The sequence below is a fragment of the Cottoperca gobio genome, chromosome 3 (assembly GCF_900634415.1).
Source record: "Cottoperca gobio chromosome 3, fCotGob3.1, whole genome shotgun sequence".
Classification (NCBI taxonomy): Eukaryota; Metazoa; Chordata; class Actinopteri; order Perciformes; family Bovichtidae; genus Cottoperca; species Cottoperca gobio.
In genome coordinates, this window is record NC_041357.1 from 6,563,693 (window position 1) to 6,590,716 (window position 27,024).

Sequence of the window (27,024 nt, forward strand, 5' to 3'; positions counted from 1 at the left end):
TTACATTACTGAAGCTAAATGCAATCAATTCCACTTTTCTGTTTCTTTTTTTCTGTTATTAATCAAAAGCTACTGTTACCTATGGAATCAACACCAAATATTTCACTTTCTGTCAAATGATCATACAACGGAACATATGACTCTCCACACGCCTAAATTATCTGTAATAAAGGTAATGAAAAATGACGGTTTGTTGTCTAGTTACTTTTCCTCATTTGTGTTCCTTCAAAAAGAAATTCACACATACACACCTTAGCACCAACGTGTAGACACTGACCAATGGGATTGCTCAATGATGAATATTTGTGTAAAATGTGGGCAGTACAAATCTCTTCCTAAAAAATGCACTCAGGACGACAATACAAGAATAATGTTATACAAAAAGCAAAACAAATAATGTTCAAAATAGTATCGTAAATGACATGAGACGTGTTAGCATTGAAATTGAGTTTTCACATCTGCAATAAATACTGGAATGCAATACTATGTATACATGTATACAATATAACCGATAGTGAACCAGCTCTTAGATATTATTAACAGGTAAATGATTCTTAATGAACGTAGTGGGCTGTAATAATCCCAGGAGATCTGTAGCTTAAATCAGTTTTAAACACAAGCTTTTAAAACATCTGTAATGAATGAAAACAACTCACCAGCCAAATTGTTTATGAAATCTTAGATCAATGTACAAACAGGACCCTCTGCTAAAGTAGCGTATCTAGGGTACATTAACAAGGTCTTCTAATAAACTCTGCTTTGTATTGATGTCTAACTCTAGATTTTTTTGTTATATGTCTGATAGTTTAATTGAATATAGGCTATAAATACATTATTTAACTGGGGAAAAGGAACACTGCCATTTCTGATACTGTAACTATGATGACAATAAAGTTGGTTTGAAGTGTTTATTAAAAAAACAGGAAGCTATCGACAAAATCTGAATAGGTCCCTTGGCAATTATGCATGCTCTTTTGAGATGGTCCCTTACTTCAGTTTATCATTTTTCAGTCTACTGTTAAGTCACACAGGGTTCAGGCTTCAGTATTCTATCGTGAGGTAAAAAAAACACCAGTGTAACATCAATCATGCTTTATTCTGCACCAAACTAATATGTTGAAAACTGAAATAAGTTATTGAGGACGAACCTCACTGAACGTTAGCGCCAGTGTGTGCCTCTCATGTATAACCAATATATTTGAGCCACAGCGCTATGTTTGAAAAACACCCAGTGATCTTTTTACTTGCAACAAACAGACATTTACTTTTTCATCCAGTTGGTTAGAAGACTCTTTGAGGTCCCTGTAACTACCTCGAGAACAGCATTAAGGGACGTTATATGAACTTCTGGATTTGTAAGCCATGTCAGCACCGTGGCTTTAGGTATGACAATGTCAGCAGCCTCATAGATATGGGTTAAAACGTGCCTGCTACACCTTCTAGTAGGTCAGAAGGCCGTTATCATATATTCATATGTTTGATCACCGATACAAATACAGGACGATGTAGACCTCTAGTGGCCATAATAATTATAACAGAAGCGAAGGAGGAAGTCAGGTAGGCTATCGTAGTATAAGGAAAGGCAAGAGCAAGTAGGTAGGGGGTGGATAGGTGTTTTTTGCTCAATGGATGGATGAATGGGTGAATAAACACAAGACTGCCTGCTCTCCATATCCTGTTTGAAACCAGAACTCAACACGCTGGCTTATTTTAAGTTATGCAACACGTAACAAACATACTTATTTTAACACATACCATGATCCTTTCCTAAATTTAACCAAGTATTTTTCTGTGTAAACATAAACCAAGTTGTTTTGTTTTAAATCACAACGTTAATCAGGTGTTTACAACTGCAACTTTGAAGGTTCACCTTCACTTTTGCAATGTTTGGGTAGGTGCAGTTTTCCCATTTTGCCCCATCTGAAGCACTAGAATGGTAGTCGTAAGACATTTATGGTCCCAAGAAGATGAATCCTACTGACTTTGTTGATCCCCAGACCTTTCCTCTAGAGTAGAGTTCTTCTACAGGGGGTCCGCAACACCTAGGGGGTTCACCGAGGTACTGCAGGGGGGTCGCGGAATTCTTTGGTTGATTAGGCTATTTATTTTTCAAACACATTTTTTTTCAACAAATTTAAATGTCTTTAAATACACATGGACATGAATCCAACATATTGTAGTGAACAGATAAATGAAGGCAGAAGCAGTTATCTTTCAGTTAGCAATACACACATTTAGTATTAATTGAATAGCTTAGTATTGAATGCACAATAACAGGGTAGCTATGTTTATAGATGGCACTAGGCCCAGATTAATATAAAACACAATGTTATACAATATATATAGTAGGGGGTCCCTGCTCCATCTCTCCATCAGCTTGGGAGTCCTTGGCCTGAAAAACGTTGAAGACCCGTGCTCTAGAGCCATCATGAGGTTGAAATCTATGGTTTTGAGGAACATTTCTTAACACCTATTGGATGTATTGCCGTGAAATTTGAAACACACATTCATGTCTCCCTCACGATGAATTGTAATCAATTTCATGGTGCTCTGACTTTTCATCTACACCACCATCAGACCGAAGTTTTGATAAGTCTTATAACGTAGTCTTATATGTTTTATAGCCCATGACCTCAAACACTAATGACATTCCCATCTGCCTCAGCTTGACTTTATGCTTTTTGCTAATTAGCAAATGTTATAATGCTAACATGTTAAGCTATGATTGCAGACATGTCAAACATAAGACAAGAGCTGAAGGTATGAGGAACTTCTTTATTCTATTATTCTAAACTCATGCTCACTTGACATCAGATATCCTGCCACCACTATAAAAGGGTAATTATTTTGATTGTAGCAGTGTAAGTATGATGTCTGTGTGTTTTGGATTTTACTGAGTAATGATCCTGAGAAGAAGTGGTGTTACGTTTATGGGGGGAGCTAATATTATTTCAAATATTCAGATGCTGTTCATATGCGTTTGGAGCCCATTATCTGTTCCTATCCGAATAATGTATTTGTAGTTGTTTAAATCGACACATTTTAATTATACAAGCAATCCAATTGTATGGAATAAGATATCAACAGGAAGTTTAAAAGGGACGTTACTCTGCTTGAATTAAGGTTGTTTTGACAAAGAGACTCTAATGTGAGGTCTTATTGGCTGAAGACCATATAATTTGTTTAACTCAACAAATCCAACATGAAGCTGTGTCCATCCATATAATGACCAGAGATGAAAAACCATGTTTAAAAAGCAGGTGTGTCCTTGGAGTCCTCCCTTCAGAGGTTTACTCAGGCCTAGAAGTTTAGACCCCAACCCATAATCCTCCTGCAGACACACCTGTAGAGGAGACTATAAAGACCCTGGACTGAACTGAGTCCAACATCACGTTTCAAAGAGTCTCTCCACAGCAGCTCCACAGCCTCCAGACCGACCCTGAAGATGACTCCCTCTGCCAGCCTCCTGCTGCTGCTCCTGCTCGGCCTCTCGCAGGCACTTCCTCTCCAGGAGGAAGGAAACACAGAAGAAGAAGAAGAAGAAGAAGTCACAGACACCGTCGACATCACCACCAGGATTCTGACCTCCAACAACAACACCGATGAGCTCCTGCTGGAAGGAGACCTGATGGTTCCCACAACCAGAAACGCCATGAAGTGCTGGTCTCAGAAGTGCCTGTGGAAGAAAGCCTCCAACAGGATGGTGACGATCCCCTTCACCGTGAGCAGTCAGTTCACCAGATCGGAGAATCAGAAGATCATCAACGCCCTGAATTCCTTCCAGAGCAGATCCTGCATCCGCTTCGTGCCCCGTCAGAACCAGAACGACTACATCAGCATCGAGAACAGAGGCGGGTGTTTCTCCGCTATGGGCAGGACGGGAGGCAAACAGGTGCTCTCTCTCAACAGGCGGGGCTGCATCTACCACGGCGTCATCCAGCACGAGACCCTCCACGCTCTGGGCTTCCATCATGAACAGACCAGGAGCGACCGCGACAGCTACGTCAGGATCAACTGGGAAAACATCAACCCGCAGATGGCCTACAACTTCAAAAAGCATTCCACCAACAACCTGAACACTCCCTACGACTACTCCTTCCATCATGCACTATGGAAGAACAGCCTTCTCCATCCAGCAGGGAAGGGACTCCATCACCCCCATCCCCAACCCCAACGTCCAGATCGGCCAGAGAACGGGAATGTCCTCCTTGGATGTCAGGAGGATCAACGCGCTCTACAGCTGTTAATTACATTACTGAAGCTAAATGCAATCAATTCCACTTTTCTGTTTCTTTTTTTCTGTTATTAATCAAAAGCTACTGTTACCTATGGAATCAACACCAAATATTTCACTTTCTGTCAAATGATCATACAACGGAACATATGACTCTCCACACGCCTAAATTATCTGTAATAAAGGTAATGAAAAATGACGGTTTGTTGTCTAGTTGCTTTTCCTCATTTGTGTTCCTTCAAAAAGAAATTCACACATACACACCTTAGCACCAACGTGTAGACACTGACCAATGGGATTGCTCAATGATGAATATTTGTGTAAAATGTGGGCAGTACAAATCTCTTCCTAAAAAATGCCTTGGCAATTATGCATGCTCTTTTGAGATGGTCCCTTACTTCAGTTTATCATTTTTCAGTCTACTGTTAAGTCACACAGCGTTCAGGCTTCAGTATTCTATTCGTGAGGTAAAAAAAACACCAGTGTAACATCAATCATGCTTTATTCTGCACCAAACTAATATGTTGAAAACTGAAATAAGTTATTGAGGACGAACCTCACTGAACGTTAGCGCCAGTGTGTGCCTCTCATGTATAACCAATATATTTGAGCCACAGCGCTATGTTTGAAAAACACCCAGTGATCTTTTTACTTGCAACAAACAGACATTTACTTTTTCATCCAGTTGGTTAGAAGACTCTTTGAGGTCCCTGTAAATACCTCGAGAACAGCATTAAGGGACGTTATATGAACTTCTGGATTTGTAAGCCATGTCAGCACCGTGGCTTTAGGTATGACAATGTCAGCAGCCTCATAGATATGGGTTAAAACGTGCCTGCTACACCTTCTAGTAGGTCAGAAGGCCGTTATCATATATTCATATGGTTGATCAACGATACAAATACAGGACGATGTAGACCTCTAGTGGCCATAATAATTATAACAGAAGCGAAGGAGGAAGTCAGGTAGGCTATCGTAGTATAAGGAAAGGCAAGAGCAAGTAGGTAGGGGGTGGATAGGTGTTTTTTGCTCAATGTATGGATGAATGGGTGAATAAACACAAGACTGCCTGCTCTCCATATCCTGTTTGAAACCAGAACTCAACACGCTGGCTTATTTTAAGTTATGCAACACGTAACAAACATACTTATTTTAACACATACCATGACCCTTTCCTAAATTTAACCAAGTATTTTTCTGTGTAAACATAAACCAAGTTGTTTTGTTTTAAATCACAACGTTAATCAGGTGTTTACAACTGCAACTTTGAAGGTTCACCTTCACTTTTGCAATGTTTGGGTAGGTGCAGTTTTCCCATTTTGCCCCATCTATTTCTAACATTCACTTAAATGAGTTCCAGAGGGCACTACAGTTACACTACCAATTAAACAGCTGTAAAACCGAAGTCCTTCTAGTTGGCACTCCACATCAGGTCCAGTCCTCCTCCATAACCTGCATCACCTTTTTCGGTCAGAACATTCCACTCTCATCAACAGTCACCAATCTGGGTGTTAAAATGGATCCTCACCTGACCTTTGAGGCCCACATCAGAGCATTCCACAGTCTGGGAGCCGCAGAGCAGAAGTCGCGATCTCGTATGGTTTTGTGCTTGGTCCTGGGGGGAAGGAGGAGGTTAGCCTTTACAGGTTTCTTGTGGAGGTTTGTGGGGTGAGCAGTTCTCTGAGGTAGGATGGAGCATTTCCGTGAATGCACTGATGGGTGTAAAGGGAGATTTTATAATCAATCCTCCTGAGTGAGACCGGAAGCCAGTGCAGTGATTTGAGTATGGGTGTGATATGTTCGTACTTTCGCACTCTCATCAGGATCCTAACAGCGCTGTTATGGATGTATTGCAGCTTCTGGATGTTTTTGCTAGGAATCCCGATGAGAAGTGCGTTGCAGTAGTCAAGTCTGGAGGAGACAAAGGCATGGACAAGCTTTTCAGCATCTGACAGAGAGAGTGTGGGGCGGAGTTTGGCAATATTTTTGAGGTGGTAGAAGGAGTTCTTGCATGTTTGTCTGATGTGGGCCTCAAAGGTCAGGTGAGGATCCATTTTAACATCCAGATTGGTGACTGTTGATGAGAGTGGAATGTTCTGACCGGAGAAGGTGATGCAGGTTATGGAGGAGGACTGGACCTGTTGTGGGGTGCCAACTAGAAGGGCTTCGGTTTTAGAGCTGTTTAATTGGTAGTGTGACTGTAGTACCCTCTGGAGCTCATTTAAGTGAACGTTATAAATAATTCAATTCATCCATCATTCATCCATTCACCCGCTCATCATTGAGGGGTTCGGGAGGTTGAAACCAATCCCAGCTGACATAGGTCGAGAGGCGGGTTACACTCTGATCAGGTCGCCCATCAATCACAGGGCTGACACATAGAGACAGTCCAATCAGTTCAATTCAATACAGTTCAAATCAATTGATCAGTTGATATTGGTGATCCATCAATGTGTGAATTTTAATTTGAATATACTTTATTCCAAACATAAGAAATGTAATTATTTTTTGCAAAATGCAGTAGGAAGAAGCAACATGCTAATCCATCAACACTCATAACACAAACCAACATAAACCAACTCTCCTCCCCAGCATTTATCCCCACAACTAAACCACTATGTCAGTGGTATAGTTGTGGGGCTATTTTATTCAGGAGTGTTAAACAAATGCAACGGTAAGAAGTTTGAGATTCAAACTTTATTCGGTGTCAAAGACTAAAGCCAATCAGAAACGGGTCAGACATTCAAAGTTTAATTGGTGTTAAACACAGCAGCCTCAGAAATGCGAAACAATTTGCACTCTTAAGTGTTCCAACGATAAACGAGCACAAAAAGAAGAAGTCTGAGGTGCTGCCCCCCCCCCCCCCCCCCCCCCCAACGGAACCCCGTTTTTAGTTTTTTATATATATAGTGCCAAATCACAAGTCACTTTTCACATTGAACAGGTGCTCTTTTTTTCAATAAACTAAATACTTATGTTATTTATCTGATTTATGTGCACGTTTCAGTGTCTACTGCGTTGCTGCTTTACGCATTCACATTCTCTCCTTTGCTCTGTTTCGCGAAGGGCGGGGCTCCGCTCCCGACACACACACACATGCGTGCACACCTCCAGTCAGAGACAGAGCGGAGGTAAGGAGGAGAGAACTACAACGTGCAAAACATCCAGCACCAGTGATGCAAATGTTAGCTCTGCTACTATGAGCAGCCAGAGTGCAGCTCGTCAGCTGCTGGTCCAAGTCCCGACCAGAGCGTTAGTTTTTTTTACCATTAATTACGATTAGTTTTAACAATTAGAAAAACAACTGTAATTATTGTAATTATTGTTATAAAATAAAATCTGTGAACACTTATAAATATGACTCCTAACTGTTTGATCAGGTCCAAATGCTCTGTAAAAGGCTCACGCCCCACGCCAAGCCCGTCAGCGGAACACCCCTGTTGTAAATCTGTAACCACGTCAATAACACGCCGTTCGTTCCGTGGTGTATCCTTGGAAAAACATTCATGCTTTCGATCATAAAGTACCAACATTAATATTAAAGTAAACATTTTAAAGTAAAGATTGGCGGGGTTGTTGTTTTTTAAGCAGCACTTTATCGCTCATCAAAATAAAAGTCTAAAAAGAACACAAAGTTGCCTGAACACTGGTCAGAATCAATTCAGAATTTGATTTATTGGCAAGTAAATTTACACTTACAAGGTCTTTGCCTCGCTCTTTTTTTCAAATCTCAGATTTAACAACATAGTAGAGCCTATAAAGTAAACGCCCCCCAAAAACACATGAACGCCCCCTTTCAAAAATATTGCTCTCAGCGCCACCTCCCCCGTTGAGAACCCCTGCACTATGTTCATCCTCGTTATACGTATTAACAACGCTGCCCACTCAAGAATGTGAAAAAAAAAGACAAGGAACCAATAACAACAATATCAACATTTGCGTGATTCCCCTTCCTCATTTCTGTACCTTCCAGAAGTAACTTTTTGTACTTCTTTTGAAACTTTTAGGTTTGGTATGAACACCAGTGAGCCTACAATGCTTAATGATCCACAATGTGTGTCGATCCGGAATTAGCTCGCTCCTTGACAACTTTGCTCGCACATATGTTATATGAGGTTTCCAGCATATTAGGTGCTCTAGTATCACACTCAGAAATTTCTTATAGAAAATACTTTTTCTATAATAACATTGACCATCATAACTTGTACTTGTACTTATTTTACAATTTCCAAGCAGCATACGTTCGGTTTTGTTCAAATTCAATGATTTGTTTTAGTGATTTGGTGATGGAAGAAGTATTCCCTTGCTTAATATCACAATGTAGAAATATCCCATTTCAAGTAAAAGCCCCGCATTTAAAATCTTAACTTTAAAAAAGTACATAAGTATTATCCTCTAAATGCACTTAAATGATCAAGTACTCATTGTACAGAACAAATGCCCCTGAGTGTAATTGTAATATTGGATTCTACTGTTAACTACTTTATATGCCCTTGCATTATTTAATCTATCATTGCATGATATTTTAGATGCTGATCATATGTTTCATTATTCACGTGTTGTTCATTCATAAATACTTAGAATCATCATTCTCCCACTGAATTAAATTCAATATACAATTGAGTCATTTTAGAATTTAAAGTATTATACAGTATTGAGTGTGCAAACAGTACCTAATAACAAGCCACACAGTACATATTTAGAAGAAAATACACACTTGTCTATTTGTAAAATCGCGTCTATCCGGTTTCCAAGCCAATTTTCCACACACTGAGCTACTGCCGCCTTGTTTAGTATTTACCAGTAATGACATAATTGTATCAAAGCCTTGTGTAAGTGTTTTACTGTCTGTGGAATTCATGTCACTAGATGGCAGCAAAGCACCTAATAATGTAGTTACTCAGTAGCACATTTCTGCCACCAAACTTCTCACATCTGCACTGCATTTGTCATTCATGTAAGGCGCATGTATTGTCTTTTTTCCTTTCCTGCTCCTACTACTACCTCCTTCTACTTTGGCAAAATCCCCTCACAGCGATCATTAAAGTTTTATGTTGTGTTCTTGTCATGAGAGTAGGTCACAGATTCAACCCCCCTGAGAGACTGGAAAAGGAAATGAGAAACTCATCCCTCTCATCCCTCAACATACACAGTACTATAGTCTACCATATTGCAGTATCATATCATCTATACAGTGCCTTCACAGATACAGTTGACTGCTTTTATGAGCATCTGCCAGATGTCCCCCTGCAACAGTCTCTGCAGACATGAATGCTTAACACACAGAGCCAGGTTCCTATAATAGAAGGTTTGAGCAGGTTGGATGCATTGTTCAAGGAAATCTAACTAATAGTTGAATGCATTCACATCCACATTTTACAAAATGTCCTCTCTGACCTTTGGCATCTCCATCTCCACAAATAAACATTTCTTCTTCTTCTTCTGTGTGTTTTCAAAGTTGACATTTTATGTAAGCATGGTGCAGCATCTACTTTTTCAAAGCTTCCTTTGATCCTACACAGCCCTTTCATCTATAGACAGAAATGAAACGGTAATAAGGAATATTAGAGGTGCAGAACTCAACAGCATACCTGTTGTATGTAGACCCTGCCTCATCTACCTTATTCTCTTGCACGCACACGCACACACACACACACACACACACACACTTTCATTTTAAAAGCCAGTACATACGGTCTCATCTTGCCACCTATTATACTTGAAATCCCCAATAAGCCTTCTCCTCTGATAGCACTCCATTGTTAAGCAACAATATAGACTTACCATGTTGAATAAGGAAGTAATCCAACCAGCAAAGTGTCATATGTTGCTTTTCTGAAATGGACTCTGTTAAACTACAAAGCATCTGAATCTCTAAAGCTGAGACATTTTCAGTCACTGTGTGCATGTTTTTAATCAGTGCTCCTTTTTTCAATGCTTTCAGTAAATATTACCCACTGTTACTGTATGTGTTGTTTAGTGTAAGCCTTGAAACATCAGATATACTATAAATACTTTGCAGGAAAATCAGGAGTTCTCCTGTCAGTGTGTGTTTCTTTAGAGACACAGTTACTAAACTTTACAGCTGTGTTGAGACCAAAGTGAAGGTCGAGTTTGAAGATGGCCACAGTTAAAAGCTAGGACAACTTTACTCACATTACAGATTACATTACAGTTCATTTAGCTGACGCTTTTGTCCAAAGCGACTTACAATAAGTGCAAACAGAATCTTGCCGAACAGTAGCTTCAAATAAGACAAACAAAAGTGCAACATACAGAAACAATAGAATATGAGTTCAACCATTAGCTACAAATAAGCCAAACCAATATAAGTGCAACATATATATATTTTTTTTTTCTTACATTGAGGTGCAGTCGGCCCACTTTGGTGTTTCGGCTGTGATCCCACCGCCAAATGGTTTCTAGTTATATTATGATCACAATCAGCTGCTGTTCATCACTAACACAAATGCTAAATGTATTTATTAGGTAGAGTAGCCTCCCAGGTAAGATCACAGTAAGAAGATCAGAAACATGTTGGCATCACATCAATGTCTATTTAAAACTACTAGGCTTGTTCTTTATCAAATGGAAAGTTGTTACAGTTGAATGCGCTGTATACCATTAGTATATTGTTATTCCAAATAAAAATAAAAGGTATTATTTGTAGAAAACATAACATTTATGAGAATGTGAAGACATTAATTAAATCTATATTTAGCTGGCAGCCAAAAAGTAACATTTTAACAATGTTTTTTATTGTTAGAATATAAGCATCATACTAGCTGTTCTACCATGTGCCGGTTTATTTAGTGTACCGTTTGGGTTTTCAAAACATAATTAATACTTTTAAATTATGGGGTACATGACTAAGTGTTATGTAAAAGGAGTCAATTGTAATGATGAACCCATAAATATTTATCACCCTACTCTGCAGTTGCCCTCAGCTTTATGGAACTTTGCAACATATTTTAAGTAGTTCTAGTTACTTAAGTAGTTCTCATTTTACAGCCTGTAACTTTACTATTTTGGTTGAGTCTCACTGCTCTCATCAAACTTGTTTGCAGCGATTTCCAGCTAAATATTTCTGATATACCCACGATAAGCTACATGTGGTTTGTTATTTGTCATTTCAACCACGTGGCATAACAATAAAAACCCTTATAACAGTTTAAATGGACTGCACTGTGTATGATTGTGTATTTAACCCTGTGTATTACTACTAAGGAAAACGTGTTCTTGATTTAAGTTTCCTTGAACTGACGTGAAATGCAATGTTAATCATTTTAAGAACAGTTAATACCTTCAATGTAGAGCAGATGATCTCACCGGTAGCTCAGTACTGATGTATGGTGCTACCTTACAGGGGTACTGAACTGCATGTGACAGATGTTGTCCACAGCATCATCTGTCAGCTTGGTCTCCGTGTAGCACATGAATGAGAAGAAGAGTGAAGGATGCAGTTCCAGGGAGTTGACTAAATCAAGCATTGCTCGTCCCTCCTAACCTACATAACTACGGGGTTCCGGAGTTTCCTGATGTGTCGTCCTCCATGTTGTGTCATTCTGCACGACGTGTCGTCCTCCTGTGTTGTTATAAATGTCATCCTGATGTGTCATTGTCCCTGTTGTTTGACTGTGTCATCCCCGACCCCAGATCAAGTTCATCTGAGGACAACTGCTATTTAATTTTACTTTGTGACTTTGCAATTTCTTTTTGTGCTTGAATGTTACTTGATTTTTCTGAAAGTAACTACAACCAGTTAACTTAACATTAACCCATTTCATAATTACTTGTATGTATTCCCTCAAATTATAGAGAATAGGCCACTACGTCATGGCGCATTGCATTATGGGTAGTGGTAGCCATTGTTTAGCATACACCTCTCTGAATTGGCAGGCTAATAATAAGCAAATGCAATGATAAAATAAAACGTATATATTTTAGCTAATTTTTAAACAGCACTGGCGGATAGCAGAACTCAATAACTTCATAAGCCACAAACCGTGGCAACAAGTGTGTCTCAGTTGTGTGCATCACTTTTTAGTGACCCCTCGAAACGTACATCATTGTGTTGGGAGCAAAACATTTCTGGGTTTAGTTGTGTTTTCTCTTTGCAGTGCTATTTCTAAATGCTGCATGTGTTGTCAAATTTGTGAAGATGTTTTCTTGATTTGCAGTGCATTGAGCTCTCAGGGCCACCGTAGATTAAGTATTTTTCACAAAATAAACTATCCTATTACTTACTTAAAACAAGTAAAAGTTCTGCCAAATGGACAAATTTAGTGTAGGTCTAAGTTGATGTACTTTGTATATTATATATCAAGGGTTTGTTTGTGACAGGACTTTCTTTCATTTCAAACATCATGATGGCTGGGAGTCCCTCTGAATCAAAGAAAAAGATCTTCTATATGTATCTAGTGCCGGTCAAACACTAGAACGTCCACTACTTGCAGACACTGAAAGGACCTTGACTTTCATCTTTGTTTTAATCGAAAGCAGTCTTGCTGTTAACGATTCATTACAAAATAACTAATTTAAGGAACTGAACATCATAACAGTAACAGTACTTTAACTTATCACATTCATTGTTCAGAATTGAAATCTAAGCCACTGAGCATCAACATCAGAAAATGTGCAAAGGATTTGTATGCACCACATGATCTCCAGGATGCAGCCTCTTAAAATGCAACAGTGTAGTGTTTTGTGCAAGTATGCAAGAAAAAAAACGATAAAACTGTTCAAGCTAAGCCGTGCTAAACAATAGAATATGTTTATCCTTTCCCACACCCAACTGGCTCAACAGAAGTTGAATAAATCGTCTCATGAGTTTTAAAAATGTAAAACCAACAGAGTTAAATTGAATAAAAAAAGTTAACTGCTTGTTAAATTAAATGTTATTTTATCTATTATAAGTATTGTGGTTTGCATTGTTTTCTTCATTTTGAAAGGAAACAACCATGACTACAAACAATAATAATACATTTTATTTGTAAAGCGCCTTTTATGGCTAAAAGCAATCCCAAGGTGCTACAGAGAAGACAAGAACACAAGGTAAAGGTAAAGAGAAGGCTTTTGTTAAAAGAAAGTGTTTTTGCATGCTGGGAAGTCTGTTAATATGCTGATGTCCGTTTAAAAAAACCTTTGATCATTACGTCACCTCTTTTCAGGGAGGATCATTTATTGTCATTATGATTATGATAATCAGTGATTATGTTCAGTATCCTTGGAAATAATTCCAATTTTAGTTGAAGCGTTCAGTGATTTCATTCCAGGATTCTCATTATCTTAAAGCTGGTTAGGTTATTAAGTGCATGAGCTACAATTCCTTCCCCCCCCCCATTATATTTTCTACCTTTACATCTCGCTTAGTAGTTTAGTTTCCATCAACCGGTTAAAAGGTTTTAATTAGGCTGCCTTTACCAATTCCTCAAACAGAGGGTATTTAATATATTTAGTATCCTTAGATAATTAAGTTTTTTCCTCATGTCATGTGCTTCTTTTTCATCATTCACTGCACGTACATGAAGTAGACGTTGGAGTTAACAAAAAGAAAACACTCCCTGCACACCAAAATTGCTTTAAGATTTTTGATGAAATTAATGTTGGTAAAGTGGGTGGAGAGGTTAAAGACACAGTTTCATTCAGCAGTAAAACATCTTCCTGATTAACCATGAAATTAATAATCCACTTCCGCCTTTTCCTGCTTTTACAGAAAAAAAAATATCCTTTGGACATTTTCACCACAGAACAAGCTTCACATGCAGCAACAGAGGCGAGACACGACCGACAGATAAGGAGACAGTCTAAGGGGCAATGATTCAATGATTGTCTGAGAGTAAAAGGTTTATAGAAAACAATTCCAAATCCTTTGGTAAAAGGAAAACACTGGTGCACAGAAATTGGGATATGAAATACTTACAATAGTATTCTTTATTCACTGAAACTGAAATCATCTCCATTTGGCAGAATGTGTTATTTTGAGTCTCGGACTAAATTACTACTTAAAGATTGAGGTTTACCGCAGTACACTCAATCTTCATAGCCGGTTTCTTCACCGTTGTTTTTTTTTTTACAAATTCCCCCTCTAATGGCGCTATAAATCACCCTCATGCATCACTGCAGTCAAAGCTGCTTTTACATGTCTGGTCTATCTAAGAGTCTAAAACCCTGGGAAATAGATCAACATTCAATTTGATCAGCAATTGAATAAATACAATCAGAGAACATGCAGTTCCAATTACTTTTGATGCAGTCACCTTACCAACAAGATTTTATTTACCTTCCTCTTTACTTCTCAGGTAGTTCCGAGAGTGTGCACACAATTCATGAGTCCATGAGTGATGACCACATCCCGAGCATGGTTTAGATATAAATGGCAATCAGGGCAAACTTGCTATTGCGTCCTTAACTTATCCTGTAATCAACATAATCAATGCAGCCAATGTGTTTTGCACAGCCATTACAGACTTCATATATTTTAAGGCTAAAAGGATAAGTCTGGTGAGATTTTAGACCTCAAAAAACACAACCAAAAATCAGATTACTCATCTCTCCATACTTTCCAATTTCCTGTCCGTGGCCCTCCACCCCAAGCATATTTGTTCTTACTGTCACTATGCGGTGAACACAGGGATAGGACCCAAATGCAGATGGAGCAAGCAGACAGGATCTCTGCAGTGATTTACAGCAGGTATATAGACTTACTGACAGGTGACTAGCAATAGAAGCAGAGCAGCCATGAAGGTCTGGCAGGGAAAGAATGGAACTGGACCGGTATATGAAATGGGAGGCTAATGAGGGAATGAGATGCAGGTGAGCAGGTGGGCGGGGACTCTCTGGTAACTGCAGGGCTGATGAGGGAAGTAGGGAACAGGTTGGCGGGGCAGTCAGTGATGGGGAAAGACAGGAAAGTCAGAGGGCATCTCTGGTGGATGGATGGAAAATGGAAATAATGAAGGGGCCTGGGGAATAATGAATGTTTCTGGACAGGAGACTGTCGCAGGAAGATGTAAATCTTTTTTTTTTTTTAAAGGCCTCTAAGAAATACTTTATTTCCTTTCTAATGAGAAATTGTTTTTTAAATCACCGGGAATTGTATTTATTTTCGCTTTGTTTTTTTATTACAGTTTCAGAGTGCAATACACTAATACACCGCTGTCTTTAATATGGACAGCTGTAAAGTTACACATGCATTTGTCATGATTACATTATTTATAAGCAAAAATATTTGAGTTGACAACTTTGCTAATAGCAAAACATCAAGAAAGTGCAACAACACAAGACATAGCATGCTAGTTAATAGGCCTATTACTTAAGTTACTCAGCCATAGACGCTGCGGTTCTGGCACGACACCCATGCTGCTCCCCGCCAGCAGTAAGTGCAGCAAAGGAATCTAGAGAGACTCTTCTTTAGTTGGCTTCAAAGTTCTGGGCAACCCAGGATGTTCTCAACAGGAGCATGTGAGTACCAACCTGTACTGGGAACAGTGGTTTGAAAAAATGAGCGAGCTGCTGTCTCGCAGCTGTATCTCTTTTATAGATGTAAAAAAAAACAGATATAAAGCACAGTGCAAAGCTGTCAATCTAATGCTTGATTTTTGTGTTTCTGTAGGTTTGCTATTTTCAGGATGTCCGGAGGCAGTTCGGAGGGTCACACAGCTGCAAGGACGTGTACAACGCTGGGCTAAAGTTGCCTGAGGAACAGCCTATATGCCCTCTTTGGTTGAGATGCCCGTCAGGAGGTAATATTTTATGTTTGCTGTTGTGGTTGCTACATGTAGCCTTTAATTACTAAAGTTAGACCAAAATAAATCCCCATATCATCCAAACTTTTATTATTTTTTGATAGGCATGGGGCGACACAGAGCCGATGCCCTATGCGCCCTGTTAATTTAAATGAACTGAATAGGATTCTAAAGTTGACCCAGCTTCTCTGTGCTGCGAAGTAAAGCCAGCACAATATTTGCATATCTTGGTTGTTCATTGAATCATTTATTTAAGTGTGAACACTTGACGGAGCATTTCCAATAAAAATACTATGCATTTGCACATTAGCGGGCAAAAGGCTTAATGTAGACAGATTGCATAAATAAAAAATTGAAATAATTAACTCAGTTATGGTAACTTGCGCTAAAACACATTTTTTTAAATTTCATAATTCGTAAAAATAGATTTGTGGTCAGTCAAATGACCATATCACTGAGGTACAAGCTGATGACACCTCTAACCTTTTTTTAAGGTTAAATCAACAGGTTTTGTTAAGATTATCTAATGAACAACATAATAAGTAGAGGTATGTAGCTTTTGCTGAAGTTAAACTCAAAAAGTAATTTACATGATTATAGGCTCTCTAGATAAATGTAACTAAAATTGTCACCCTTCTTTACAACCATGTCCTAAGACAACAGATGGAATACATACCAATGTAAATTGTTGTATAAAGCATGTAGTTAGACTAATGCATATCTATCCCCTTGCTACAGTAAGGTAGTAACTCTATGACCGGTCGAGACTAGCACCCCTATTTACTTTCTCTGTTGTTGGTTGTGTCGATTTGTATGGTTTTATTTCAGGTTTTTTGTTTTTTTTCCAGTTACTGTTGTTGTTGTAAAGACAATTAAGATATAAAAAAAAGGGTTAAATTAATAGCCCCTAAAAAATGTGTTGTCCGTTGTGATGTACGATGAGGTAGGAACTAAAAATAGATCCTGAAACACACCTGGGAAATGCTTGAGGGAGCACATCCCTCACTACATGTGGGAGGAGGAGCTGCAAGACATTACATGATGAAAGATGATGGGTGTGTTGGCGTTGCTTCCACTAGGAAATTAAAGTTTCCTGAATGCAAATATTGAAATAATGCAAATGTAAATTTTATAATAGCTTTTAACTCCCTAGGTCAATTATAGTTGTAATCTGACTTGACTTAATCAACATTTAATTCACAGGTTTACATTTCAGCAGTCCACTTCCTGATTGTGATGACATATTTGAAAAGGTCACTCTAGATGTGTTAAATGCCACCATGACATGTCAAAACTAATGAACAATGATTAAAGCTCCCTGCATTCGGAAAAGAAGGACTGGGCTTAGATGTGTCCTCATTGACTTTCAGCTATCTCTGCACTTTATCTGCATCAATGTTTGATTAGTCTGTACGATAAAGTAGCTGCGACCGTTATCTGAAACTGACCTTTTAAAAAGGGGATTTGGTTCCAATGTGAGATTTTTCTTTTTTGGAAAAAAAGGGGCAAAGAAAGTCAAGCAAGATCTTAGTTGGCTCCTTCCTCTGAATTTAAAGCTACTAAAAAGTAATTCAAAAGTGTTTTCTTGCCCAAAATGGGATTGTGGGACCATATAGAAAATGCACAAAAAATCTGGCACACCGCTCAAATCCCAGCAAGGCGTAGTGCGGATCTGTGCATCCATCAAGATGATTATTTGTTCTAGTATCCGATAAGGACGTTTTCTGAGCATATATAAATTCCTCTTCAAGGCACTTGATATCGTTGCCCATCCAACATTTCATTGTCACAGAAATAACTTGTGTGATGAGATGGTGTACGCTTGTGTGAAGGACACTTAGAAATGAAGCATTCCTCTGCTCCCCTGGCTCATTCAAGAGTGTTTCTGCACAAAGAATAAATTCAGTTTGATATACTGAACAGTCTGTGTTAATTGCTTTCAACAACACATAACATTTGACAGTAAGCACAGAGAAAGTAACACCAAGCAAATGAAAGCTGCAGCCTCACAGCAAGCTAGCAACTCCCTCCGCCCCCTTACTCCAGTGAATAGCATTTTACCTTCTCAGCCTCAACTCAAGGTGAGCTGAACAGAGTCGGCATACAAATCACACAAAATAATTGACATACCATTAATACAAGATCTCTAACTTACTGCTGACATTCATGTATGGGCGATCATTAAAAATCAATGAGCACACCAAATATAACAGAAGACAGCAGACTTACCTCTTGAGGCTCCCCAGTAGCTTACCTGGTAGAGCAAGAAGTCCATGTGAGTACTTAATGCATCCCCTCCCCCGAAGAAACCTACCTTCTCCTTCTTTAGTTTTTAGTGGCGGCTGGCATCCAAAATGTTGCATGAACGCCAACTACTGGATTTAAAATAAAATCTCAATTTACTAAATAAAAATGATTGTAACTTGTAACTCTTCCCACCCAATTCCTTAACTTGCATGACAGATGGGTTCTTGCGATATCACAACATTACAAAAGTCCATCTTGTCAGGCTTCAAATCCTGTGTGATATGTTTGTGTCCGAACCACGAGTCAGCAGACCAATCAGCGTCCTCCATGCCTCTGAGGAGCTACTGGCAGCTACAGGCGTGGTTTAGGTGTTTGTGATGCAACATACCCGGTACATCTGTGTGATTTTCCTGTCAGGACATTGTATCGGCAGCTGTAATGAGGTCAAGCGCAAAACATGTACGTTTCTTGGCCCCAGCAGCTGTCTTTTAGCGCGATACATTTATGTGCATCTGTTCTCTGAGCGGCATGACTGGGATACATGCCTGTGTGATGATGTGCTCATCTGACGATGTGCTCGGCTCTTACTACAGGAGACGTAATAGAGGTAGACAGGCGTGGGAAGGATCAGTGAGCACTGAATGAGTTGGCAATATCCAGCCGAGAAGTGATGAGAAAGTAATGTGGGCCAAGTCCAAAACAATGAAAGCAGCAACAAGCAAATCAAATGGCCTCCATCTTTTAGTCTTGGCTGAAAAATATAATTAGACAGATAACAACTCCAGTGTCAGGGGATACAGGTGACCAGCCAAAACAAAACTAAAGCGGTGTCATACGTCTGTGTGTTTATTCCACATTGCCATTCAGTCATTTGGTTTGACACATCAGTGCCCTTGACCAAACGTGCTGACTGCTCTGGTAACAGGGACACAGCTTCAGGGTCTACAGAGGTCTCACTGGGACTGGTCACGACATGACAAACAACAGCGCTAAAATGTTTCAGTCCCATCAGAGACTCTGACAGAGACTTTGACCATCCTGTTCAACACAGCAGCCAGAAGAAAACTTAGTAACACTATAACAATGAAGGATGGTGGCACAACCACACAATCCACTTTGTACAATGATGGGTTCAAGATAAATCATCATATATATTGGTTTATACTTTATATTGTATATCAGGACTCCTTATGTGTTGTCAGAAATTAAAAGTGTCATGGTGTGGATGATTGTCAATAATGACTCTTTTTTAATTCACACACCAAATGTATTTACATTTTAAATAGTGTTGGCCCTCCCTGAGGTTTCTAACATTTCCCCCCCCCCCCTTTTAATTGTGGGGTTTCTTTTAGGAAGTATTTCCTTGTGCGGTGCGAGGGTCTAAGGACAGAGGGTGTCGTATGTACAGTCTGTAAAGCCCACTGAGACAAATGTGTCATTTGTGATATTGGGCTATATAAATAAATTTGATTTGATTTAAACGATTCAAACTTCCATTTAGTCTGCGTCCCCACAGTGTTGCATGACAGCAGAAAATACTGTTGCTACTTGGATTTTGAATGTTGTTTCCATGAAGTGTAAATGACCCTCGATCATTTATGAACCACAACAGTAGAATCAGGATCTAAATATTGAGTTTGTCTGTCTCTGCAGTCTACTCAGCTGGTTACATCGAAGAGGTTTAAACTGTGATTTGTCAATACAATATATGTTGAGCTGATTACACCAGTGCTAACTCTGGACCAACCTTTTGACTTCTATTGTGAAGTTGAAGAGCTTTGCTAAAGCAACATGTTGCCTGTTAATTGCAGCTTGTTACAGGCATCATTGTGCTCCTGAAACAGGAAGCGGTTTAAATCTGCACACATTGTGAGGCTAAACTTCCAGTTTATTTTATCAATGATTTCTTCTGTTCTTATTGAACTGTTGCTCAGAGGTATGTTTGTGTTTTTCTGCCCTTTCAATTGTCAGACAATTGTTCTCCATGTACTAAACAAACCTCTCAAACAAAATTACATCTATTTGTAAAGAGTACTATACAACCTAAAAGCATTAAAGAACATTCAGAAATATAGAGTAGTCTTCTCAGACTGCTGACTGTACACAATCACCCTTTTGCACAAAATACCTAATCTTAAATTTAATACCTAGCTAGGCTTCAAAGTGCCACACGTGCAGACTGAGACTGAAGAAAGGAGTCTATTTTATATTTGCCCTTGAGATTTTACCTTAATTGGTTTTATCTGGTAAATTAAAGCTTAAATAAATATTGTCGAGCATCTTTTTCATTTGCATAATCCATTTGATGGACTATTTTATACAAACCCTTATCCCTGGCTGTCTTTACCCATTGAGTTATACAAAGCCTGCCTGGAAGGATTTGGCTGATATCTGTGAAGGTTTAGTCAGCTGTGGTTCTTTGCCTCTGACAGACGTTTAGATCACCGCGCAGTCAGCGAGTCCCACAGGTGAGGTGAGTCAAAACACCAAAGCATCCTGGTCACTGTTGTCTATCCCTGCCATCAGAAAGCAAGAAGAGAGTCACTGCCCTTTTTTAAGTCATCCCAGGAGATTTCCGGTCAAGTAGAGCCAGAAGCCACACGTTAATTTAGAAGCCAAAGTCTGACTGGTGATATTCAGGTTGTCCAAACCAATGGCTTGTAGTTAAGTTCTATCAGGGAACTTTATGACATGAGCAAAGGTGTACCCAATATATAAAGGGAAAATCTGTTTACCCCACCAAAAAACATCAACTTCTGACATGATTTGTTCATTCATCCCTTATGAAAACACACCAAATAGCTAAAATGTACCTACCTAAACATAAATCCTTCCTTAACTTGACTGTTGACTGATATTTACTTACCCAATGAGTAAACTGGAGACAATATCAGAATTGAATGACAGTTTTAATTAATAAAATGATTTCCCAGCACAGAATCACTACAGCACCAGTCTTAAATCCATCCATCCATCCATTGTCTACTGCTTATCCGGGGTCGGGTCGTGAGGGCAGCAGCTCCAGAAAGGAACTCCAAACTTCCCTTCTCCGGGCCACATCCACCAGCTCCGACTGGGGGAATCCCGAGGCGTTCCCAGGTCCTGGGTCTTCCCCAGGGTCTCCTCCCAGCTGGACGTGCCCTCACTCGCGAACAAGACCCCAAAGTACCTGAACTCCTTCACTTGGGGTAAGGACTCATTCCCTACTCGGAGTAGGCAATCCACCAGTTTCCTGCTGAGAGCCATGGCCTCAGATTTTGAGGTGCTGATCCTCATCCCAACCGCTTCACACTCGGCTGCGAACCGATCCAGTGACTGTTGAAGCTCACAGACGATGACGCCATCAGGACCACATCATCTGCAATCCATCTTAAATCCAACATATATAAATAATTTGTGTTACCGATCATCTGGTAATCAACTAGCTGTATGCTAACTATTAGCCGTATCACCTCGATGTTTGTTCTTTGCTACACTGTCCCTCAGCTAATTACCGCCTGTATGTAATCATACAGGCGGTAATTAGTTACAACTTTATTTGTTACAACTTTATGTTTAAACAAAATGCTGATATTCACTTAATAACAATCACAAGTCACAAAATGTTCTTTGTAAGATGATTCTTGTTGCAATTTATTTTTGATACATTTGTAACAACACACATTTTATTTGCATCCGTACCAAGCTAGAGATTCTGACGGAGGATGAACCCAATGGTTACAGCTAGAGTTGAACAATTATTAATCCTTAACAGAAATGTATTTGTCAATTATTTTAATAACAGATTAATCGTTTAAATAAGTTTTGAAGCAAAAATAGTGAAGGTTTACCTTAAAGTAAATAAAATGTATTTTGTACTCTTTATTTTCAAGCTTGTTTCCCATGTATGCAGTAACATGTGGAACTTCTAAAGGCCCTTTTTGAAGAAGACATTTTCTATGTCACATAATGAAAAATACAGGAGTAAATCATTTTTAGCTTCCTGGTATTTTGCATGTTGGCTCTGTCATGCATACGAAGAATTCATTAATGTTATTAGCAACATTGTGCTTTGCCTACTATAACATGTTGGACGGTTCTTTGTTCTTTCCAAGGGAACGGACTGGATAATGCATCTCTAAAGCTTCTAGTCTTGTTTTGTGTAGGAACGCTGCAAATGAAAGCGCTCAACCTCAGAAACCAAGTCATTTGAGGCTTCCTAATAGACATGTGTGTAACCACATACACAACACGGACAACACTGTTGTGTAACCTGACAATCACCATCTTCTATTTTTCATTTCGTCCTGAAGCTTTTTCCAGACCCCTGTGAAAGTATATTGTATATGGCAAGCACGTCTTAAAATAGGAGCCACTTACACAACACACAAAGCATCAAACGGCTCCAAACATGTTTACTGTGTTCATAAAGATGTTACATAAGCCTAATGTCAGATGGATAGCCTCACCACACACACAAAGACACATCAAGATGACGGATATTTTATGTTTTTCTGTCTTATTTTACACATGCACATCATGTCTAGTTGTGAAACAAACATGTCCAGTATACAGATAATCCTGAAAGAATGGTGAAATAGAACAATTAGCAGTGCCAGGTTCCTTGTTCTACCATAGACCGTATAAAAAAAGTGGATGTTACCTCTGTGTCTTAGTAAAGCCTATGCGGAAGTGCCTTTAACCTGCATTTGAGTAATAGCAAGCAGGGGGCGACACCACTGCTTGCAAAAATAAGTCCGATTGTATAGAAGTCTATGAGAAAATGACCCTACCTCTCACTTAATTTATTACCTCAGTTGACATTTTCCTAATGTTTTTATGGTCTCAATCACTAGTTTCAAGTCTTCTTTACAGCATGACGAGATTATGCTTTAGGGCATGGCTACCTTGTGATTGACAAATTTGCTATCACAGCAAGCAAGCAATCATGATAGAGGTGTAGGAATGCGAACGCTCTCAGTCCAAATATTGTCACTTCTGGATCCAAAAATAAAACTATGGCAACAAAATGCCAAACTCAAGGCTTCAAAACAGTAATCCACAAACCAATGGGTGATGTCACGGTGGCGACGTCCATTTATTTTATATTGGCCTATTGGTTCTACTTTGTTTTCTCATCCTATTTTGTTCTCAGCGCTGAAATGAGAAGATTGTCCTTCTTCTCCTTGACTAAACACAGTCGGTGAATTGCCGTCAGAAGACTTTGCCTCAGCCTGTTCACAGTTGCTGTCACTTTCACCAGTGGCCATCCCTCTTTTAGAGGGCAAAGCAGTTGCAGTACATTTCGTTATCACCGTGCTAGTTTTCAGTTCTGATATCACTGCAGATTTGCGGTAGCAGCCCCTCAGCCCCTTGCGGAAGCGTATGGTGAACAGGCCATAGATGATGGGATCCAGGCAGGTGTTGAAAAGCCCAAAGATGAACAGGATATGGGTGAGGGAGTGGGACACTTTTCCCTCCAGGTCGTCTGGGAAGAACCAGTACCACAAACCCAACAAGTAGTACGGAGTCCAGCAGACTATGAAGCCGATCACTATGACGATGCTCATTTTCAGAGTTCTCATTCTAGCTTTGGGGATGTTGTTCTTTGAGCAACGGAGATGTGGCTCGTTTGAGGAAACTGGAGGAAATAAAGAGTGTTGAGTATTAAGGAACATATGGGATGTCAACATGCAACATTATTACTAAAATATGCATCAAATGTTGTTAGTTTTCTGAATTCGTTCTGACCAATCAAACACCAGGCTTTGAACTTACAGTTCTTTTTTGTCATCCGTTTGGAGATCTGGATAAAGATCCTGGTGTAGCAGATAATCATTATGACCAGCGGCAGCAGGAAGAGGCAGGAGAAGGTGAACATGTTGTAGGCTGTTTCCTGCCAGTGAGTGACAAAGCTCCCCCTAGTGGTGCACTGAGTAAAGTTGGCTGGATATGTGATGGTCACAGTATGGAAAATGAACATCTGTGGAATTAAAAATGTAAAAGTATAACAGTAGTTGTCACAGGGAAGTATTTTCTTCCCTGTTTAGCATATGTGGGATAGAAAGATTAAAGCATTATATAATAATGGTGTTCCAGTGTTATTATGTTCATTGTATCGCATATCATTTACTTCCAAATGGTAGTGTTTCATGTTAATTAGTAATGTGTGCTTTACATAACTTGGCAAGAAGAACACTTTTGTCTTGTAACATTAAAAATGAAAACACAGTGTTTGAAAATACAAACAACAAATCATAAATCTAACCTGTGTCTTGCTTCTTCAAGTATTTATGCTAAGCAGCTAGACTAGGTAATGTCCCTTCCATAGTTATTTTAACCCAAACCACAATGTTTTCTTCAACCTAACCAAGTTGTTTCCTGTGAAGACAGAAGTGTATTTTGAAAAGTCTGTATGCATGTAACGTGTTGCTGGACATTCATAGCACAACGCATGAAAAATAAGCAAAGTGAAGAATCTATACTTCCCTTGTAGGGCCCCTAAATCATACAGCAGGTTTTCGTGCAGCAAAGCCCTTTAGGAAATGCCACTTTTTATGTAAATTCACAGAGATAAAGAGAGAATGATGAACCATGTAGAAGAATGTATGTCAACTACATGTAAAGCCAGATTTCAATTTCCTCTAGGATGTGTGGTTTGCCTACAGTTTAAAATATCTGTGAGAGTGAGATAAGACATGCTGATCCAATAATCTGCTGCATATTTTAAGACCTATAGCTTGCTATTTATATTGAGGAACACAAGAGAGAGATCCTATAACCCAACTCTACTCCCTGAATCACTTGCTTCAAAGACTATGTTTAACTGAATCAAACAAGCAGTTATCTCCTGTCTTGTCAAACCATCGTCATCTGGCCTTACCTGGGGGATCGAGAACAAGGCGCTCATAGTCCACGCCACCATCAGCATGACCCTGTTCCTTTTCCGGGCCATGCTGATGGCCAAAGGGTTGAGGATAGCTGACTGTCTGTCAAGACTAATCACCACTGTGACAAAGGCGCAGGAGTACATGACCTGCAGCTTGAGGAACATCAGGAACCTGCAGGCCAGGTCGCCAGCCAGCCACTGGACTGTGATGTTCCACACCGCGTCCACGGGCATCACGATGAAGGTAACCAAGAGATCGGCCGCAGTCAAGTTGAGTATCAGCACTCGGACGTGGGATTTGCGCTTCTGGCCGTTGACTGCCCACAGCACTGCCAAATTGCAGAAAGTGGAAATGCCACACAGGATGAAGGTAACAATCACTCTGACTTTGGCCGCTGTAGAAAAGGTGGGCAGCTGCGGCGCTTCGTCCACCAAAGTCCAGTTACAGTGAGGAGTCAGCCAGTCACAGCTGGCATTGAGGTCAAATCCTGAGCTCTGCTGATACATGGTGAGTGCAGGATCACAGCAGGAGGAGGCGTTCATTTTCTGACCCTCAGCAAGGAGTCAGGCTTTACTGTTCAGCTTACATAGAGGCTAGTGGTGGCAAAGGGAGATAAGGCAAACATATACACCCATGAGCCTTGTGCATGAAGTTGGTGCAAAAATATTCATCTGCATGAATTTGCAGAAGAAGACTAAAAAATAGTTCTGTGAGTAAAACAGTGGCTGACAGAGAGGGAGCATTCTGCTGTGTAGGGTGCTATCTGTCTGCTCACTGATGCGATGATTGCTCATAACAAACCACATAATGTGCATGGGGGGGATTTGCACAATAGAATGTGCAGGACTAACAACAGCAAAACCTGACAACCAAGCAAGTTACTTACAGTAACACAAATATTCTCCTATCTGCCAAAAATCATAATTATTTGTCATTCATAATATAAACCCTTAAAGTCTTTGAATAGTGAAAATTGAAATAAACTAAATCTTAGTAATGGCTTCTAATTTGCATAGTGTTAGGACTCACAGCCAATAAATTTAATTATGCTTTCTCTTTCTATCCACCCTGGGCATGGAATAAGCTGCAACATGTCATTAACTTAGAATAGGGCTGTGCAGTACATTGATATTATATCCATATCGTGATGTGAGACTAGATATTGTCTTAGATTTTCAATATCCTAATATGGTATAAGTGCTGTCTTTATTTAATGTATTTATTTATTATCTAAATATTTATAAAAGTCTCATTGTGTTAATATTTTAGTAAAAACACCAATAGGCAATTCTTCATTATCAATTATTCATGATTAGCAATGTTGATATTGAGGTATTTGATAAGGAATATTGAGATATTTCTCCATGTCCCTGAGCCCTACCTTGGAAGTATACTCCCTTCGTTGAATACCTTTAGAGGTATTTTACAAACTGCCTTGAAGGAAACATGTTGCTGCTTTACATAATTATCTAAATATATTATTGATATCTCTGGTATGGCCTGTTTGTCTCTCCTCTTTTACTAATTCCCTTGTGTTGCTTTTAAGTATTGTATGTGTGCTAACAGGTGAATTGTTTTTAAGTGAAACTGCTTGTGCTGCCGTCTTGACAAGGACTCCCTGGGAGACGAGATCTTCAATCTCAATGAGACCTTACGAGCTAAATAAAGGATAACAAATTGTTTTTTTTTTAAAGTATCTTGGATTTTATTTGGTTTCTACGTTTGATATGAAGAAGGCATAATAAAAACAATGTTTTCACAACAGTGACAACACAGTGTTACCATACATCAAACATATTTACACTATTACCGTGTGCCTATTTGTATTCTTATTTTGTATGGCAATAACAAAAAAATACATATTTGTTTATACATAAATACAAGAAATAGCTAGAACAAACTTACATTGTTGCCCGTGTTGCCCGTA

General features: G+C 39.3%; 2 protein-coding genes and 1 long non-coding RNA gene across 3 annotated transcripts; 2 read left to right on the forward strand and 1 right to left on the reverse strand.

The window, feature by feature from the left end:
- Window positions 1-3,445: 3,445 nt before the first annotated feature.
- LOC115026711 (high choriolytic enzyme 1-like) lies at window positions 3,446-4,247 on the forward strand. The gene is given in 2 exon segments (XM_029459643.1): window positions 3,446-4,096; window positions 4,098-4,247. Coding segments are annotated over 2 exon segments (801 nt in total).
- A 10,891-nt stretch (window positions 4,248-15,138) lies between these two features.
- LOC115006356 (uncharacterized) lies at window positions 15,139-21,295 on the forward strand. The gene is made up of 3 exons (XR_003832053.1): window positions 15,139-15,697; window positions 15,849-15,978; window positions 21,162-21,295. It is a non-coding gene; the product is annotated as an uncharacterized LOC115006356 (long non-coding RNA).
- Window positions 21,296-23,342: 2,047 nt separating this feature from the next.
- On the reverse strand, window positions 23,343-25,645 carry LOC115003436 (gonadotropin-releasing hormone II receptor-like). Its single transcript, XM_029425197.1, has 3 exons — window positions 25,091-25,645; window positions 23,986-24,190; window positions 23,343-23,848 (listed from the first exon to the last, which is right to left on the reverse strand). Exons 1-3 carry the CDS (start codon window positions 25,637-25,639, stop codon window positions 23,343-23,345), a joined length of 1,260 nt encoding a protein of 419 aa, XP_029281057.1. The 5' UTR covers window positions 25,640-25,645.
- Window positions 25,646-27,024: the final 1,379 nt, after the last annotated feature.

What these genes read in the sequence shown, in the direction of transcription:
- LOC115003436 (XM_029425197.1), bottom strand. Translation starts at nt 25,639, where the DNA reads ATGAACGCCTCCTCCTGCTGTGATCCTGCACTCACCATGTATCAGCAG. An exon ending in CCTTGTTCTCGATCCCCCAG is followed by an intron (nt 24,191 to 25,090) that starts GTAAGGCCAGAT and finishes TTAATTCCACAG; the next exon opens with ATGTTCATTTTCCATACTGT. An exon ending in ACGGATGACAAAAAAGAACT is followed by an intron (nt 23,849 to 23,985) that starts GTAAGTTCAAAG and finishes TATTTCCTCCAG; the next exon opens with TTTCCTCAAACGAGCCACAT.